This window comes from Humulus lupulus, chromosome 3, assembly GCF_963169125.1.
Source record: "Humulus lupulus chromosome 3, drHumLupu1.1, whole genome shotgun sequence".
Taxonomy (NCBI): Eukaryota; Viridiplantae; Streptophyta; class Magnoliopsida; order Rosales; family Cannabaceae; genus Humulus; species Humulus lupulus.
In genome coordinates this window covers 259,655,548-259,675,158 of record NC_084795.1, presented here as the reverse complement: position 1 = coordinate 259,675,158, position 19,611 = coordinate 259,655,548, and the positions used below count along the sequence as shown (strand labels likewise).

Sequence of the window (19,611 nt, the reverse complement as noted above, 5' to 3'; positions counted from 1 at the left end):
CCTAGTGGTTCTGGTATGGAAGAGAGGAATGCCTGTTTTAGATTTGGGTCATCAATTCCACTTATTTGGTAGAATTGTTGAGTCATCTTTTTGTATATATATTTCTACCATTATGTCTTCACGGATACGCATATTTTATATATTAACACAATTATTTAATTTTCATCCCAGCTGAAACAAAATCCTGAGTTCACTACTGCACATGATAATCTTAAAGTGAAAGTTGATATATATGGTCATTTGCTTAAAGAGAAAGGACATTTAAAAGTATAGAGTTAACTATAATTAATTAATTGTGTAAACCCACCAATAAATCTATGTAGTTTTTGGTAAAATTTAAATGCTGAGCTTCTCATTCAGCACATATATATAGTATGGAGTGGTCTTTGTGGTAATGCATATAAGTAGGTCTTTAAATACTAAAAATGAAAGGCTTTAATTTATTTATTATTTAAAAAAAAAAAATTAGTTAGAAAGATAGATGTGCCAAATCATGATAATATTGTGAGATCCACCCTGCAATAATCTTGGCCTCTAGCTTTCTCACTTCTTTAAGCCATTTTGGGTCTTCTTTGGTGGAGAACCTCAAATCTACGTGGTGAGCACCTGTTAAGTTAATAACGAGAGACTAATAATTTAAATATATTCAACTATTTTTGTCTTATTTTAAAAAAAAACCATTAATAATGTATTTGCTTATTATGAATTATATATGGTCAAGAAAAGGAAAACATGGATATCTTTCTTTCTGCCAATTATTAATTGTTACAAGTGTACCTTCTTTGGCAACAATTGCAACTATAGTTTCAGATATGTTCTTCAGTACCCTGCCAAATAATAAATTCTTTTAAAAAAATATCTTTATATTTAAATATGATAGTGATGTGAGAAAAAAAGTAGTAGAGAATCATATATATATATATATTATATATATATATATATACGTACCCTCCACCACTCCAAGGGTCTCTTAAGCTATTAAAGAAGATAATATTGCTCCCAAACCTTTTTAAAACTCTCTTAATAGCCTGCCAATATAATGTGAATCTAATTAGTTTTCAATTATTTAAAATGGAAAATCATAATATATATAATTAATAATAAATAATACTCAACAAATCCGCCAAACTCATTAGTGATCCAGGTGCGTCTGGGCTCTGTCCCAAAGGCTACTTTGCAAGAGGAGGCTCTGTCACTGTAATGCCAATCGTTAGCTGGAAATATACTTTCATTGGTGCTACCACTTGTTGGCAATATCATCTCTGTACATGCCTGTCCACAAATTTCAACTCATATATAATATATTGAGAATTGCTAGAGGTAGTGTCCAACACCATTAGAATTTATTATAGAATATTAATAAGTATTCTATAAGTATTATATTTAGAATTTTAATAAGTATGCTAGTGGTATCACACATTAATAAGTATTATAGAATATGTCTAACCAATTTTATTATTCTAACTCATGTGGTGTTGAATACCTTAATGTGTCAAATAACAACACTATAAAATATTTAGGATAAAATTTTGTCTCATTTACTAAGAAGGAAATTCATTATAGACAGCATCTCACATGAATTATTGGATTATTGAGGCAGTTATTAATTATTAAAAATCTAAATATATCATAACCAGATATTTTTTATTTTTACAATTGGTCAAAATTCAAAACTTATATATATTATATAGTCTCTAATCTTGTATATCTTGTCTCGTTTTTTTAAAGGAGAAATATGAATTCTAATCTTCATTATTTTTCTACGTTGACTTTTAAAAATAATAAAGAAAAAATGTGAGAATTATACTACCCCACTCATGTAATTAATAGTGTTTTTATAAGCAGAAATCATATGTTTAGTTTGGGAAGTATAAAAGAGATGCATCCAAGATTAGATAACTCGTTATTTTTATTTTATTTTTTTGTACCATTCCCCCAAGAAAAAATATATTAATCAATATAGGCTGGGGCCATGAAAGAGGATAATGATTTTGAAACTCGTGGTTCATCTTTTAGTACCTTCATTTTATAGGTTCCACTAGTGGATAATGATTAGTCATAATCACATTTATATATATATATGTATATATAACTTCAAATAAAGGGTTAACCTATGCATGTGAGGCACATGATTTTTCTTGGATACTCTGAGATGCTATGTTTACTAGGAAAAATCTTTTGATTACAATCTAAGATAACCCTTCTATTAATATAATGAGTTTTAAATAACATAACACCATACATCAAAGTTTTTAATCTAATTTGAAATTTAAGCTTAAAAGAGCATCAATAGCGTAATAAGTAGGAGCGATATTCTTTTCACTGTGTAAAAAAAAGTGAGAAAGATCATCATTATGTGTGCAAAGTAAAAACCTTATAGGGAAGATAACAAAAGTATTCCTCTTGAGTTTACAAAATCATTCTTATTCTAACTTAAAATCAAACAAAATACAGAAAAAAAAGACTATTGGTGAAAGAAAAAGAAGATTTAATAAATATACAAATAAGCTAATACAATCAATTTTAGTTAATTTATAGGGTAATTATAATTATAAAATATATTAATGTACTATTCGACTCCGAAAGGGTATACAAATTTGATATAAAAAATTTAAAAATGAATATAAAGTATATATATGAACAATAATTAAAACTAAATTTGACATAATTAATGGTATTTTGTCCCTTAATATTTGTATGAATTAGTTTTAGGAAAAAAAAAGTATTGGTAAAACTAACCCCATGCAAAGGAATAGTATATATAGTCCCCATAAATGGAGACAATTTCCCAGTTGTACAAATATGAGATATTCGTACTAATTAATTAATAATATAAAATATTTTTAGTAAAAAAAAATAAAAGGTAGAACCAAGAAAGAGGAGAGATCTAAAGATGTTCCTATACGTACCTGCCAACTCCATCCACTGAGGCCGTGAGGATCAGAATCATCGTATAGATCAAAACACTTGGCAGTTCCACTGTAGTTATAGTAGACGTTAGCTGCACCATACAGCTTCTCAAATGTGTTGCTACCACTACCACTCTTTGGATTATCAATAGCTTTACACATCTGAACCAAACAAATCAAATTAAAATTAAAATTCTCTTTATTATTATTATTATTATTATTATTATTATTCTTTTTCATTTTTGAGTCTCTAGCTAGTACCTGTTTCACTGGGTAAGCTGGCAATGGATTCAGAAAATTTGAGGGGGTTGGATAATCAGTCATAGCTGTGTAAATAAATGCAGTTGATAGCCAACTTTCAAGATAATCTGCCATATATTCATAGTTCCTGATGAATATTATACATTATAATTAGTGTTGACTAATTAAAGTTATTATTTATGTATTTGTAGCATATTATGATATATATATATATATATATAAATAAAGTTAATTGTTTGATTAATTACTTGCATAATTTGAATGACTTCCTTAGTAGGTTGATTCCTTTCGAAGTCTTTGCAGTGTCTTCAATCTGTTGCCACGAGCCCTTTATCACTTGGTAGCAGTTTTCACTCTCACTCTAATAATCACATGCCAAGTAACAACACTACCTAAGTCAGTGCTATATAAAAAGGATTATTCAATAAATTAAAAAACAAGTACTATTATATCATTAATTCTAGCTAGCTTTTGAAAGCTAGTAAAGGAACCCCACATTGGCATATTAAGTTATTGGTTTGTAATTGTGCTTAGTGTCGTGTGGCGGGCTCATTACAATTAAATAAAAAAATTGTCTTACTGGTCCGGTTCAAGATATAAACAATTATGTCGTCTCTATATTTGTTATATGATGTGTTTGTACAAGTATATTTATTGTCGTGTTCTTTCAAAGATATAAAGTATTATTTAAAAAAGTAATAATGTAATTTTGTAATAGCATTGAAATTATGTATGGGTTAGTTTTCAATAATGATATCAATATTGCTAATGGGCACTATTGATGTCCAACACTACAAGGAAGTGACATGCTTTTATTGGTGCAATCCAATATCAGATCTCACATATTTAAATTTAATAAGTATTATGGAGTATCACTAACCAACCATGGAGTATCACTTCATTTGGTGTTCGACATCTTAAGGTATCAAATAGTAACATTTCTTTTTTATCTAAATTTTAGTTGTTAGACCAACTCTAATGTAAGATGTAAATTTTTTGCTAAATTTAGCACAATAAATGAGTTAATGCTATATTTGACCTAACATTTGCAATTGTGCTACAATGCACAAGATGCAAATTAACACAAAAAAATCAATAATTCATTTAATATTTATTGAAAACAAACAAACATAAATTAATTTTTTTTATTATCCAAATCATGTACTCCAAGAAATTTTCCATTAAAATATAAATAAAAATTGATATATGGTTGGTCATTAAATGTCAACTACTCAATTATAATAATTAGTGAAAATATGATAAATAAAAAAGTAACATTTATTGATGTGCCAAATTTGACTCATGCTCTATTTTGTGCCAAATTTGGCGCACTTTTAGCATGTGCCAAATTTAGTATACTAATGTGGAAGAAAAGTATTCGAAAACACTGAAATTTGTATTGAAATGAATTGAATTGATTTACAAGGCTGAGCTCCTATTAAATAGGTGAGCAAAAGAAAGAAATAGAATAGTGTATAAAACTATGAACCTAACACCCTTAACAACTAACTGGCTTAATAAGAGAAAATAACAAACTAAGGTTTTATATTATTGAACATAATAATACAGTGAATAAAACCAGTACAAGGAATGAACAAAAACAACTAAATGGACTAAATATATAAACTATAATCCTAATAGCCTCCCCTCAAGATGGACTGTGTATGTCATGCACAATCATCTTGGAAATATGAGTAGCAAGAGTTGTGGAAGGCAGGGGTTTGGTGAAGGCATCGGCCAATTGTTGCTGGCTGCTTACTGAGATGAGTCGAAGAGTCCCAACTTTAATTTTTTCTCTTATAAAATGACAATCCAATTCTATATGTTTCGTTCTTTCATGGAATGTAGGATTGTTAGCAACATGGACATCAGAAATGTTGTCACAATAGATGAATGCAGGTTGTGGAGTGGAAACTTGGGGAGCTTGTAACAGATACTATAACCAAGTTAATTCACTGGTTGTGGCGGGCAGAGCACGATACTCAGCTTCTGCTAAGCTTTTTAAGATGGTTGGTTATTTCTTTGATTTTCAGGAGATGAGGCAATCTCCAAGGAAACACACAAAATCCCGTTGTTGACCGTTGTGTAATGGGGTAAGAAGCCCAGGCTGAATCTGAGAAAGCCCGAAGGTTAAGGGAATAAGAGGAAGGATAGAGTAACCCTTGTCCCGGTCTTCCTTTAAGATAGCGGAGCAAATGGTGTACTGCTTGGAGATGTGGAATGCGAGGGGCAGTGTAACGCCTTGCTAATTAGGGTCCATTACCAGGTGTGTTTTGAAACCAGTGCTGGACTTACTTACAAATCATTTGAACTAAACATGTGATTAAGCCACTAAAGTTTGGGTATTAAAAACTTTTGATCATTTCGTAACATCTCCATTAAGTTAATAACCAGTTCTTTACATGGGATCCCAAAAAACATTAGTTTAAGAGCCTGTTACAAAACTTAGATTACACATCAAGCCGTCCTAAGTGGCAAAAGCTGGGTTTAACCCTAGTTCCTCTGAGCATCTCGGTCGTGGTGGTCGAGCAGACTGCATATGTACATACCACTGCTAATGCCCTCCGACTCATGCCTGGTTAAGCTTCTCTTTACCTTTACCTTTGGTCCGTATGCGGGTTACTAGCGACAACCCTCCGAGCACGATCCCTGATTCAAGCCCTTAGCGAAAACCTTAACTGTGATGAAACCCTTGAACCTAGCCTCTGATTTTCCCCCAAGCCTAACACCTTGATTTCCCAAGCTTTCCTCCTCAACCTCCCAAGAAAAATCCTTAAACCTCCATAGCATAAAGAGAAAACGAGAGAGAGAAAGGGAGTTGCTGAGTTCTTTTTTTTTCCTTTAGTTTCTCAAACTTCTCAGCATAATTCAGCCAGCCCAGCTCACCCTAACACTACACTTAGCTCAAAAATGACCATCTTGCCCCTTGCCCTTATCTTATTCATCAAGTGTTCACAAGGGCAATTTTGTCCTTTGCTTTAATTCCGGCTATCCACAAATTTGCATCCTATTATTCCCGCTACTTCCTATATTCTCACCCAGTTACCAATAAATTCCCATTACCCACTAATTTTCCGGTAATGTACTAAATTACTAGAATACACCTCGAACTAGGTATTTAGACCCCGTTGTGACTTTTTCGCTAACTTGCTCATCGGGACCGCCTCTCGTTAAGTAACCCAAATATATCTACATAATAATGCTGTCTCAATCACACAAGCACATATTCGTATTTATACCCCTAACGGGTCAAATTACCAATATAACCTTCTTATAAGAAACGGGCCCACATACACATATTTAATATCTTTAAAATACAAGCATGATTATATTATAATATAATTCACATATTAACTCAATTATTGCCTCCCGACCCCCTAATCCAGGCACTAAGTCTTATTAGGAAATTTGGGATGTTACAGGCAGCCATGAATTGATTGAGATTGTGGACAGAAAATGTAATATCCGGACGAGACAAGGTCAAGTATAAAAGTCGCCCAATTAGCCTGCGGTGCTGAGAAGAATCAGGGAGTAAAGTACCTGTAGTGTCATTGAGCTTCAGGCGAGGGTCCATAAGTGTGGCAACTAGTTTGTTAGCAAGGAATCCAGTGTCTTGTAATAACCGTAAAGTGTATTGCCTCTGAGAGAGAAATAGGTCAGGGGAAGTCCTGGCAATTTCGAAGCCTAAGAAGTACTTTAAAGGACCAAGGGCTTTGAGCTTGAAACGAGCGTTGAGGGACTGTTGGAGCTCCTTGAGGCATGATAAAGACGGTCCTTTGATGATGATATCATCTACGTACACAAGGAGGGCAATGAAATCCAGTCCATGGCCCTTGGTGAACAATTTATAATCCGCTTGGCACTGTTGATAGCCATCATGGAGGAGAGCATCAGACAGTTTTATGTACCATTGGTGAGATGATTGACAAAGACCATACAAGGACTTGTGGAGTTGACAAACAAGGGAAGGACCTGAAATAGAAGAAGATTGAGTGAGTAATGTAGGTGGGGTTTGCATATATACCTCTTCATTGAGGTCTCCATTAAGAAAGGCATTATATATGTCAAGTTGGAGAATTTGCCATTTTTTAATGGATGATATTGCTAATAATAGTTTAAGGGTAACCATCTTAGCAACGAGTGAAAAAGTATCAAATAAATCAAGCCCTTCTTGTTGTGAGTAGCCTTTGGCTATTAGACGGGATTTGTATCGTTCAATAGTACCATCACTATAGTACTTTATCTTATAAATCCAACGACATCCAATAACCTGTTTGTGAGGGGGCAAGGTAGTTAAAGTCCAAGTTTTGTTAGCTTGGTGAGCTTGCAATTCTTGTTGCATAGCTGAGATCCATTGAGGATCTAAGGCTGCCTCCTTGTAAGTAGTAGGTTTTGGATTGGAAGAAACTGCAAAAGAAAATACTCTGTGAGAATGAGATAGTTTTGAATAGTTAATATAATGACTAATGGGATAGGGAGTTTTGAGTTGAGGATGAGTGGAGCTGTGGCACTCAAAATCCTTAAGGTAGGCATGTAGATTGGCCTGCCTAGTAGATCGTCGAACTGGTGGTCGAGATTCAATAGTTGGTGAAAGACTCAGGGAAGTCTTAGTGGCGTCATCATGTTGGTCATCAACCATGTCTGATATATCTATAGAAGGGATAGGCGTGCAAGTAGAAGTAGAGGAAGAGGGAGACTCATAATCTGAAATGTGAGTGTTAGAAATCAAAGAAGAAAGTAACACCATACTAGGCAAAGGATCATCTAGGAAAGAAGCATCATTAAGTTTGAGAAAAGGAAAAATCTCCTCATGAAAAACAACATTCCTGGATATAAGAAAAATGTTTAGAATTAATATCATATAACTTGTAGCCATTAAAACCAAGAGGGTAACCTACAAAAACACAAGCTCTAGCACGGGGTTGGAATTTAGTACTGTGATCTGAGAGGGTAGAAGCAAAAATAAGACATCCAAAGGTTCTAAAGAAGTCATAATCAGGAAGTTTATTATATAAAGTTTCATAAGAAGTTTCATTGCTCAAGTTTAGAGTGGGGGTTCTGTGTATGATATAAGTTGATGTAAGAACACAATCTGACCAAAAAGTGAGAGGTGTGTGAGTCAGAAAGTGTAAAGCACGAGCCACATTTAAAAGGTGTTGGTGTTTCCTTTTAGCGATGACATTTTGCTGAGGGGTTTCAACACAAGAAAACTGATGGAGAATACCTTTTTGAGCAAAAAGATTAGTGAATGTCAGTTCTGGGGCATTGTCTGATCTAAAGCATTTAATCATGGAATGAAATTGGTTTTCAATCATGTTTAGAAAAATAGGGATAATAGTGATAGCATCATATTTGTGTGTCATTAAGTAAATCCAAGTGAACCTAGATTTATCATCAACCAAAGTAAGAAAGAAACGATAATTGGAATGTGATGGTGTGTGATGTGGCCCCTAAATGTCACATTGTACTATATCAAAAAGAGAATTAGCAAAAGTATTTTTATTTGGAAAAGGCAGCTTCTTTTGCTTAGCCTTAGGACAAACATAACAAGTAGAATGTTTATGTAAGTGAGTTGTGTTACAATTCAGAGTAGAACTTAATACATCTACACATTTAGAGGAAAAATGACCAAGCCTAGAGTGCCAAATAGCAGCACTAACAGTATGAACTTGAGGTATAGATGAGGGCATATGCAGGAGGTATAGGCCATTACAGGATCTACCCTTGCCAATCATCTTCTGAGTAATTGTTTCCTAAATGGAAAAAGAATCACAAGAAAAGGAAACATAAATGTTGTTAGCTGCTGTGAGGGCACTAACAGATATGATATTATACTTGAGATTTGGCACAAAAAGGACATCATGTAAGACAAGATTATTAGGAAGAATGATGGTACCACTTTTTGAAACAAAAAGGTGTGAGTTATCTGGTAAAATCAACTTTGTTGGAGGTATATTAGAGATAGAAATAAATTGAGACAAACAATGAGAGATATGTTGAGTAGCACCCGAATCTATAATCCAATGACCAAAATCAATGGGAAAAGTTAAGGAAATTGTGGACAATATTATACCTGGGGCGTTTATAGAGATTGAGGGATTAGATGTTTGATGTACCAGTTTGTTGTTGAGCCAATAAGTTGAGCAGTTGCTTGTATTGACTAGCAGTTAATTGAGGCAAAAAAGCATTATTCTCAGTCGAAGGTTGTGAAGCAGTATGACTGGTCTGGACTTGATTAGCGAATGCTGATGTTGGTGCTCGATTCTTGTTGTACCCTGGAGGATATCCATGTATTTTGTAACATTTCTATATGGTATGCCCATGAACATTACAATGAGTACAAAAAGGTCTATTCTTTATTGGAGGGTAGCTTTTGTTTGGTGCATAATCTAACTTAGAATTTGTGGATTGAGGACCTTAAAAAGCAAAATCCACTGCAGGGTTGTTGAGGGGATCCGTGGGTTGAGTAGGTTGGCTCACAGTCCTTTGATTTTCTTCTTGAGTTACAAGATTGAAGACACCACTTAGGGATGGTAAAGGGTCCATGAGAAGAATGGTATCTCTGACTTGTGAGTATGAGTCCTTGAGTCCCATCAAGAATGACATAATGTACTCCATGTTGTAGTGTTCTTGGAGAGATTTGACACCACCACAAGTGCATTTGTTGCAAGTGCAAGTCAGTCTATAATTGGGTAGCTCCTCCCAGAGAGTTTTAAGTCGAGTATAATAGAGACTTATGAACTGCATATCTTGTCTGAGGTTCATGAGTTCACGCCTAAGGTTGAATATGTGAGGGCCATTTCTCCTCTGAATCTAAGCTTGAGGTCATTCCATATTTCAGCAGTTGATTCATCATAAATGATACTTGCGGAATTATCCTTAGAAACAGAGTTAAGTATCCAAGAAATAACGATATTGTTATTCTTAATCCAGACATTGTACATAAAAGAATTAGAAATGGAAGGTTTAGGAATGGACCCATCAATAAATCCCAACTTGTTTTTTACAGAGATAGAAAGCTTCATTGCACGACTCCATGACGTGTAGTTGTCTTGCCCAGTGAGAAGTTGAGACACCAGGACAGTGCCTGGGTTATCAGCGTGGTGCAAATAGTAAGGGTCCAAGGGATCTTCAATGAAGGTTTTTGAATTTGAAGTCTAGTCGGAGGCTTGGGATCTTGGATTTTCATTATTGTCGTCCCTTGAACCAGCAGAAAAAGGAGTTGTATCGGCGGATGAAGGAGTGGTAGATATGATATTCGATCAAGAGATTATTGAGGAGAAGTCAAAAACGAAAAAAAAGAATCATGGTCAGAAGTTGCAGGAAATCATCGAAGAAAGGGAAAAAATGCTGCTGCACCGGAGATAATGGCGAGAGAAGCAGGAAGAAGAGGATTGAAGGGAAAACTTAATTTTCTCGTTCTGATACCATAATGCAGAAGAAAAGTATTCGAAAACACTGAAATTTGTATTGAAATGAATTGAGTTGATTTACAAGGCTGCGCTCCTATTAAATAGGTGAGCAAAAGAAAAAAATAGAATAGTGTATAAAACCAAGAACCTAACTCCCTTAACTACTAACTAGAGCTGTAAATACGGGCCGGGCTTTTGAGCACGGCACGAAACCGGCACGAGTCCGGGAGACACGAGCACGACACGGCACGAAAAAATATGGGCTTGGGCCAGGCACGGCACGAAAAAATATGGGCTCGGGCCAGGCACGGCACGGCACGGGCTTAGCACGGCACGGCACGACAAGCCCGAAGGCACGACACGAAAGCACGAACAAACTAGCCCGAAAGCACGACACAATAAAAAACCCGATATTTTGACATTAATAATCATAATAAATTTTTATTTGTCAATAATTAATAAATTAAAATGATAATATATGCCTTATTTTTTTCAATGTTTATATTTTTATAATTATATTAATTTATTTTAAGATTTGTTAGATAAATTTTTAGCATTTATTAGTAGGTATTAAAATTCTAATAATTATCTTTGATATAATTTTGTGTAAAATATTGTTAAAAAGTATATAAAAATATCTAAAATTATAATATAAACAAAGAAATGTATTTGGTTTGGTGGTAAGTCCATTGATGGTGAAAGAGGAGGTGGAGGGTTCAATTCTCCATCCTCACATTTTTTGGCAAAAACAAAGTGGGCCGGCCCGACACGGCACGACATGGGCCGGGCCCATGGGCCGTGCTGGGCCTACTCTTTCAAAAATGGGCCAGCACGAGCACGGCACGAAAAATGTGGGCCAGGCCGGGCGGCCCACATTTACAACTCTACTACTAACTAACTTAATAAGAGAAAATAACAAACTAAGGTTTTATACTACTGAACATAATAATAAAGTGAATAAAACCAGTACAAGGAATGAACAAAAACAACTAAAAGGACTAAATATATAAATTGTAATCCTAATATATATTTTTTGGAACATCATTGAAGTTATACTTTTTGTAAGATGTGCTAAATAGATAACAACTTTTTAACACTTCATTGCAGATGCTCTTAGATGTTTATTTAATAGTTATGATCAATATGATACTTAACTACAAAAATTTAATGAGTTATGCCAACTCTACATTTGAAAGTTAACCACAAAAATTTAATGTTATGTCAATTCAACATTTGAAATTAATGTTTACAATTTTTTTTTTTTTAAAATACACTACTTAAAAATACTTCCTTTATACGTTGGTTTAATTTTTAACACATAACTCTACTAGAAAATACTTTCTTTATAGTGCTCGTGAAAGAAAAAAGAAAAAAGAAAAACTCATTTTGAGTGATAATGTACCAGAACCGAATTAAAATATTATTGGAACATTTACGTTGGTTTTGTAAAGTGTTTAGGTGGACTAAGGGTTATTACAGAAATGACGCAAAAAGACCCTATAAATCCTTCTCAAGGGAAAAAAAAAATACCATAAAAGCCATCTAGTTCTTATTTTCTCTTAATACTGAATTTATGGTATGTACGTATAGGTAGATGCATTACTTTTGTCTTACCGGTAATGACATTTTTTATTTTCGACATTTGGAGAATTATAACCTAATTTTTTTGTATGATGACATACATTATATTTATAACAGGTATGTTACTAATTTTTAGAAAATTTCAAATAATTTACGGTGCTGAAATCAGAATTCAAACAGCCAGTTGCACGCATGCCTGCTTTTTTTATACGCATGAAAAATATACGGTTTGAACTTTGATTTCGGTACTGTAAATTATTTAAAAAAATTTCGAAAATTGACGAAATACCTACTATAACTATTATATATAAACGTTGTCATATAAAAAATTATATTATAATTTAATAAAATGCTGAAAATAAAAAAAGTAAAAATAATACCAATACCTAAGAAACTCTATATAAATATATATATATATATTTAATATATAGAGAGATTCTGTTGTGGGACTGTTGCTTTAGACTCCATCCACAAGGCTTTATTTATTTTTATTTTTTTTGTAATCGTTGATCTTGGATCAAAAGCCTGCATTTTGTTTTGGGGTATTTGAGTTACGGTGAGGTCATTTGTAAGTGAATAATATGTAATTTTTTCTGACAAACCCACGATTAATGTTTAGCCTATTTTTCTATTTTTATATGAGTTTATATTTTTTTGTACTTTGTATTTTGTCTCATTATTTGTTAGGATCCTGTGTTTTGACAAATTATTTTTTGGACATTATGTTTTGTAAAATAGTTAAAATAGAACCCGAAACTCAATTTTGATGAAGAACAAATTGAATATAACAATACAATTTTTAAGCAGAATAATTTTATTTTTATTATGAATTGTTAATTTGATAAATTATTTGTGATTTTAGTTGAGAAAACATTGACCAAAATTGAATTTAGGGTTTTATTTTAATCATTTTATAAAATATAGGGTCCAAAAAATAATTTATCAAAATACAGAGTCCAAATAAATAATGGGACAAAACACATGGTCAAAAAAAATATAACCCTTATATTGATGGTATTTTAAGCTCATTTGGCTATTTTAAAAAATATTTTATTACTTTCTTTATTATATGCATTCTCTCCCCTCTTTTATTAGTCATCTTCTCTAATGATATTCAAAGACGGGTGAACCAAGCTTTTCCAATGCCTTGAACAAACATAACATAGATGTGGTCTTCAATGGAGGACTTTTGGTGGGAGAAGAAGTCTAAGAATAACTATGAGAATGAAGAAAACGAAGTCGATATCTCATGGCTTATTTAGGAAAACTAGAAGTTGCAGAGAAAACGAGAAGTTAGTTGTAGTGAAAGAGGTGATGAGAGTGAGAACAAAATTATGGGTTTTCGGTTTCTGCACATTCTCTCTCCTCTTCTATTAGTAATCTTATATGGTGCCTCTAAAAATTGGGTGATGAAGTTTTTGAGATTTAACATTTTAAGGAATGGCAAATGGGTAATGATTTTTTTTCTTCTTAAGATTGAATTGATATGAAATGATTTAGTTGATTAGGTATGGTCAATGCTTCTTCAGCAATGTCTATAAATAAAAAACTAAAAAATAAAATTAAAATTACATCTTAATGAAGAGAACAGAAAGAAAAAGAAGAAGAAGAAGAGAGATCGTGTAAGAGAAAGAATAAAAAAAAAACAAATGTAATAATAACCATTGCTCCTATTCTTTTCTTTCTTAAAAAAAGAGAAAAGAATATATAGAAATAACAAAAATGGGGTTTTCATAATTTTGTGGGAGAAAGAGGACTAAAGAGATAGAGGAAGGAGAGTGTGTAAAATAAGGTAGTACTGGAAAATTTTCTCTATGATGTCGCATACACTTTGCTGCTTTCTTATAGCATGTCAAGATAGCCTGTTGAGAAGCTGGAGGTGGAGACTGTCGAGAGTCTAGTGATGGAGGATGTTCTGTGTCCCACCCAGTTGGTTCTGGAACGAGATTAGAAAAGTCTTTAGGGGAAAAATATTTGATAATATAGTCAATTTTTTGAGAAACTAGCCCAAAATTCCTATTCCCCTTTCTCCTTTTTCTAACAGCTGCTTAAGCTGGTTTCACAAACTAGGACGCCTTTTTGGGAGATCCTCTTCTGAATATAGTTGCAGACATCCTAATATTTGTGTCCATCCAAAGATTCAAAAGCATAAATAAGGTTAATGAAATAACTGGATTTCCACATCAGTTGGCACGACAGAAATCATCATGTACTGGGTTAATGAAATAACTGAGAGTATTTGTTTGAGTTATGTCAAAGACTATTTCGATAGAGCCATCTTCTTTTTTATGATAAAATGGTTCCATCAGAGTCTGGATACATTTCTGAGGCTAGTTAAGCATCTCATAATTTGTTATTCACGAACTAGGCAAGATTTTCATAAGATCATATGTAGAAATCTACCTTGGAATATGAGTGCATGTAGGGACTTGGGTAAAGTCTACCGAGACCAACAATGCTTCTTCAGCTGTTGGCAATGAGAGATCCAGAGTGTGATCTTGTAGAGTGTATGCCATTTGGTACTGAAGAGTAGCTCTTGTAGAGGTGAGGTCTTGGTCAATTCTAGCCAGTTGGACTTCTACTTTGAAGGCATCAATCAATCGATTCTCACAGAGAGACATATTAAAATTAGGGAACAATATAGTTATTAATGTTCCTGCATTTAACGTTGTCTCTATCTAGCATGCTCATATTTCCTCATTCTGGTGTCTATTAGACCCATTCGACAACAAGTCGGTAATAGCTAAACGTATGGCACCAAAATGAATATGGATGTTGTAAGTGTCTTACTTTGTGTTGTCTGTATTTTGGCAATTTCATGATTCATCTGTTAGTTTCTTAGTTCCATCTGTTTTGTGTATCGTGACAGAATTTTGGTTTATCTTCTGTTTTGCCAGTTGCATCTGGCTGTTGGACATTGTTTTAATTGACTGCTTGCTTACGTGGCTTTGTCTGAATATGACTGTATCATTAGGTTTCGGGTTTTTTCAGTGGTAGCTGAATTAATTAGTTTCTCTAACGATTTTCTGTTTGAGAGCATGGCTGGGTTTTTGAGTTAGTTAGATCTTAGGTCTATAAATATATGGGTTAATTGATTTTCTCAGCCGTGGAATATATGGTATATGTTGTTCGTAGAGTTTGTTTTTGGTTATCTTTCTGTTACAGGTTGAAGAACTGAATCTTGAGAGGTTGTTCATCCATGGCTAGCTGTGATTGTTCATCAAGCTGAGTATTGGAAGAAAGCTGGATCTGCAAGAATTCAAGTGTGAAGATTCAACTAGTTCAAACTAAGGATGGTTGCAAGAGAGACAAGTATAGATGATTTACTTAGTAGATTGTAAATTGAGAGATACTATGTAAAACTTGCATTTCATATCTTAGTGGATTTCTTTCTGGACTAGGTCCCAAGGATTAGCCATTACTTTGTGTAGTGGTGAACCTTGTAAAAATTTCCTTGTGTGAATTTTTACTTGTTCTTTGTTATTTCTTTAAATCTTGTTTTTAATTTGTCAAGATTATAGATTCTTAGGTAGTATATCACCATCAGGTGTTTCCCTGTATAATCTACTGAGGGATAAGTTCAGGAGGGATTTGCAAAGTGATAAACTGGATCTCAAGGGTCGGTTTCAATTGGCACTCGTTGAATTCAGAGGCTTGGATGTATTCTTTTGGGGCTTTGTAGGAGGGTTTGATGAGTGCTTTAATGAATTGGGTAAATGGAGTGAATGATTTTGGGAAGATCTGATATGGCTTTGAGGAACTTGTAGCATGAACAAAAATACATGCAAATATATTATACAGACAATCCTATGGTATACCAAATAAAATGGATAATTGGATGATTTTCATAAGTTAGAAAAACAACGTCATGGGTAGGGTCTAAAGTAGAAGCCCCAACAGAAATTCCATTCCATATATTCCCTCACGATCTTGATTTCATTTCTTGATATTCTTCTATATTTAAAGGGAATTTACTCATTTGATACCCTATGTTTTTGCAAAGTATTATTTTAGTACCTTCTGTTTTCAATAATGCTCATATGGTACCCTGTATTTTAAAATTATATATATTTGATACTCTAGACTCAGATTTGATAGATAAAATTTTGTCAATATGATCAAATTGTCATCAGTTATATGTAATTAAGTAATTAAATTTAAATTTGGAACTTACATAATTGACAACAGTTTGATTAAATTGGTAAAATTTTATTAATTAAATTTGAGTTTATGGTACCAAATATGTACGATTTAAAATGCAGGTACCATATGAGCATTATTGAAAACAGAAGGTACCAAAATGATACTTTGCAAGAATACATGGTACCAAAATAGCCATATTTAAATACTAATACAATCTTTAAATCTATCATAAAACTGCTTTTGTAGAGATGTCGTCAGAAAAACTTATGCTTTGGAGTTGTTCTTCAATATTGAATCTAAAGTATATAATTTTAATTTCATAAATATATAATAACTTGAATATATGATTTTGTATTATTATTATTTTTTATTGTATAGTATTTATTAGATTGATTTATATATTTTTGTTATGGATTTATATATTTGTTTTGTACAAATATTTTAGTTACGTAAATTTATCATTTTGGATAATTTTTTAATTATTTTATTAGAAAAAAATCTTTACTGTTGATTGTGTACTAAAACGGGTGTAAAAGATCATCCAATAACATAGGTTTTGAAGGGGCTCGCATATACATTAATTATGAAAATAACAAAATCGACATCTAGCTTTAAAACCAATGTAAAATTATCTCTCTCTCTCTCTCTCTCTCTCTTTTATAGTAATGTAACTATAAGAAAAAAAAATTATAGTAATTAATTTAATACAATATTAATATGCAAATATACTATTATTTTAAGAAATTTAGAAAAGGATAATGATTGATACATTCTTTTTCTACATGATGTGTCAATATTATTAACCACCCATGATAAATAAAATGATTTTACTATTAATAAATTATGTGGTTAAAAAAAGTATAACATGATTGTGTGCACAAATGGTATGTAAATAAATGACTAACACACTCGTAGAAAAACTCTATTCATAATTTGATAAGTAATTTTTTTATTAGCACTATTAAATAATATAATTTATGATAGTATTTTATAAATGATATATTTCAAATATTATTTTTGATAATTAATAATTTTTTTTAGAAATTATATCTTTTCTTAATTTAGTACAATTATATTACTTTTAAAATTCATTAATTAAAATAAAAAAATTAATCATCTAAGACATAAGGAGATGCATGTGGGGTTGGTTTTCTTTTTGTAAAGTTGGACATACACTCATCCACACATTATTGCTATCTTTCAACATCATGTGTTCTGACCTTTTCACTTTCAATGAATAGTTATGGACATATATGTAGTGTTGGTGTGTGTGTAAAGATGCCGATTTAAAACAAAATAAAAATTAAAAAAAAAATCTAAACTCTGATCTTTAATGTCTTCTAGTTCAAGCATACGAATACCATGTTATATAAAATTATCAAAGAGAGAGAGAGAGAAAGAAAAGAGACCTTAAAGTCTTGAGTGACTATATTGTTGAAGCTATATGGAGAAGTTAAATTCTCAAAACCGAGGATGGGAGAGGAAGATGCCAAAGCTCCGATGGCAACGTGCGGATACTTCAATCTAAACCATGCTGCCAGCACTATATATATAAATTTATATATACAGACCAATAAACATTGTTTAACCATTGTGAAAAACAACAGATCTCCAAAGTCAAAACAAACTGTGCACTTATAACTATAAGACAAGATTTATTTTATAGTTAAAATAAACAACGACATGTTGATTTAAAAAAAGAAGAAGAAGAACATACTTCCACCATAGGAACCTCCAAAGACGACCACCGGAGAGTCCACCGCAGATAAATTCTTCTTCAAATCCATGATCAAAGTGGCATAATCCGCCAGTGCCTGTGTGGAGCTAAGGTAGCCAAGCGTGCTTGTGTTGCTGTAAGCCACTTCCTTATCACCCCCAAATGGTATGGACTTCCCATAAAACCGATGCTAGAATATAAAGTATAAATATATATAAATTGCAAAAATGAGCACAGTAATATGGTATAAACTATAAAATTAATAAACAATTGACATTTAACAAACACGTAGTGAACTAAATTTAAACTCACCTCGAGAAAAACTAGAAGGGCTTTGAAATGGGGAGCGGTTTCGAACATAAATCCAGTGTTTAGAGCAAACCATTCGATTTCTCCTTCATTACCAGTGTAAACGAAGATTGGAGCCTTGGTCTGGGCGCCACCCCAGAAGGTGTCGTTTATCAGATACCTTTGTTGAAATGTCTGATAACTCTGGGGATTGAAATTGAAATGGTCAAGTGTTTGAGTGAAGTAACTGGTTTTGTAGAGCTTGTGGTTTTTTGTGGATGAGAGGGAAACTGAGACCTTTTCTGGGCTAACAACAGAAGATGGAAATCTGGGTGTTATTCTCGAGAGTGAGACAGAAACAGAGGAGACTAAACAGAGAAGAAAAAGCCATTGAAATGAAAACCCAATAGCCATTTTTGGCTTTTTCTTTGCCAGTGGCTGCAGCTAACTTTCTGGGGCTAGCTAGTACCGATTCAACAAAGAGAATAATCAAGAAAGAAACTTTAACGGTGGGGAGGAATCTCCAAAAAGTCTTTAACGTGTTTTAAACGAGTAACTGTGTAGTTTTAATATTTATTAAGTTCAAATAAAAAAATATAATAATTATAAATATTTACCGCAAAGTCCTATAAATGGTTATATTTAAATACTCAATTTAAAAAAAAAAAAACAAATAGTGATTGAGGATTTTCTTCACAAATTTATAAAATCATTCCTTTTCAAAAAATGTATAAATATAGGAGAATTCTCTTATAGGGGTTTCACTTTAAGCCCTACCGGTAGGGCTTTCAGTGTTTTCGACTCGTGAATAGTTTTCGGCGCGATTTTTTTTATGACCGTGTATATTGTAGCTATTTAGAGCATCCTACAAATTTTCAGAAAATTCTGAATAGTTTACAGTACCGAAAACTAAGTTCAAACATGTTGTTACATGCGTGACTAATTTTTTTTATGCGCGTGGAAAACAAGATGTTTGAACCTAGTTTTCGGTACTGTAAACTATTCAGAATTTTTTGAAAAATTACAGGATGCTCTAAATAGCTACAAATATACACGGTGATAAAAAAATCGCGTCGAAAACTATTCACGGGTCGAGAACACTGAGAGCCTCACCGGTTGGGCTTTGTACGCCCTGAAAATCAACACGTATCTTTTTAGGCAGCTTGGGTACATCTAGCTAGCAAAATGCTATAATCGATGTTCCATGCATTCACTTTTCATCCAGGGGAATTTAGCATGATTCACTAGATAAATAGCTCGAGCTGATGAGTTCAAAGCAACTTACTGCCTGGAACCATTT

The 19,611-nt window shown here is 32.9% G+C and overlaps 1 protein-coding gene and 1 long non-coding RNA gene across 3 annotated transcripts; both read right to left on the bottom strand.

The window, feature by feature from the left end:
• Positions 1-459: 459 nt before the first annotated feature.
• Positions 460-18,844, bottom strand: LOC133823834 (uncharacterized). Of its 2 annotated transcripts, none has more exons than XM_062256682.1 (10): positions 18,336-18,844; positions 18,024-18,213; positions 17,716-17,849; positions 3,419-3,531; positions 3,171-3,297; positions 2,910-3,071; positions 1,117-1,272; positions 1,006-1,028; positions 778-827; positions 460-606 (listed from the first exon to the last, which is right to left on the bottom strand). In XM_062256682.1, exons 1-10 carry the CDS (start codon positions 18,723-18,725, stop codon positions 470-472), a joined length of 1,482 nt encoding a protein of 493 aa, XP_062112666.1. In that variant the 5' UTR covers positions 18,726-18,844; the 3' UTR covers positions 460-469. The 2 variants fall into 2 exon arrangements, with proteins under 2 accessions (XP_062112666.1, XP_062112665.1); XM_062256681.1 differs by having other exon boundaries at positions 949-1,028; positions 18,336-18,843.
• LOC133823835 (uncharacterized) lies at positions 13,760-16,271 on the bottom strand. The gene is made up of 2 exons (XR_009888463.1): positions 14,567-16,271; positions 13,760-14,099 (listed from the first exon to the last, which is right to left on the bottom strand). It is a non-coding gene; the product is annotated as an uncharacterized LOC133823835 (long non-coding RNA).
• Positions 18,845-19,611: the final 767 nt, after the last annotated feature.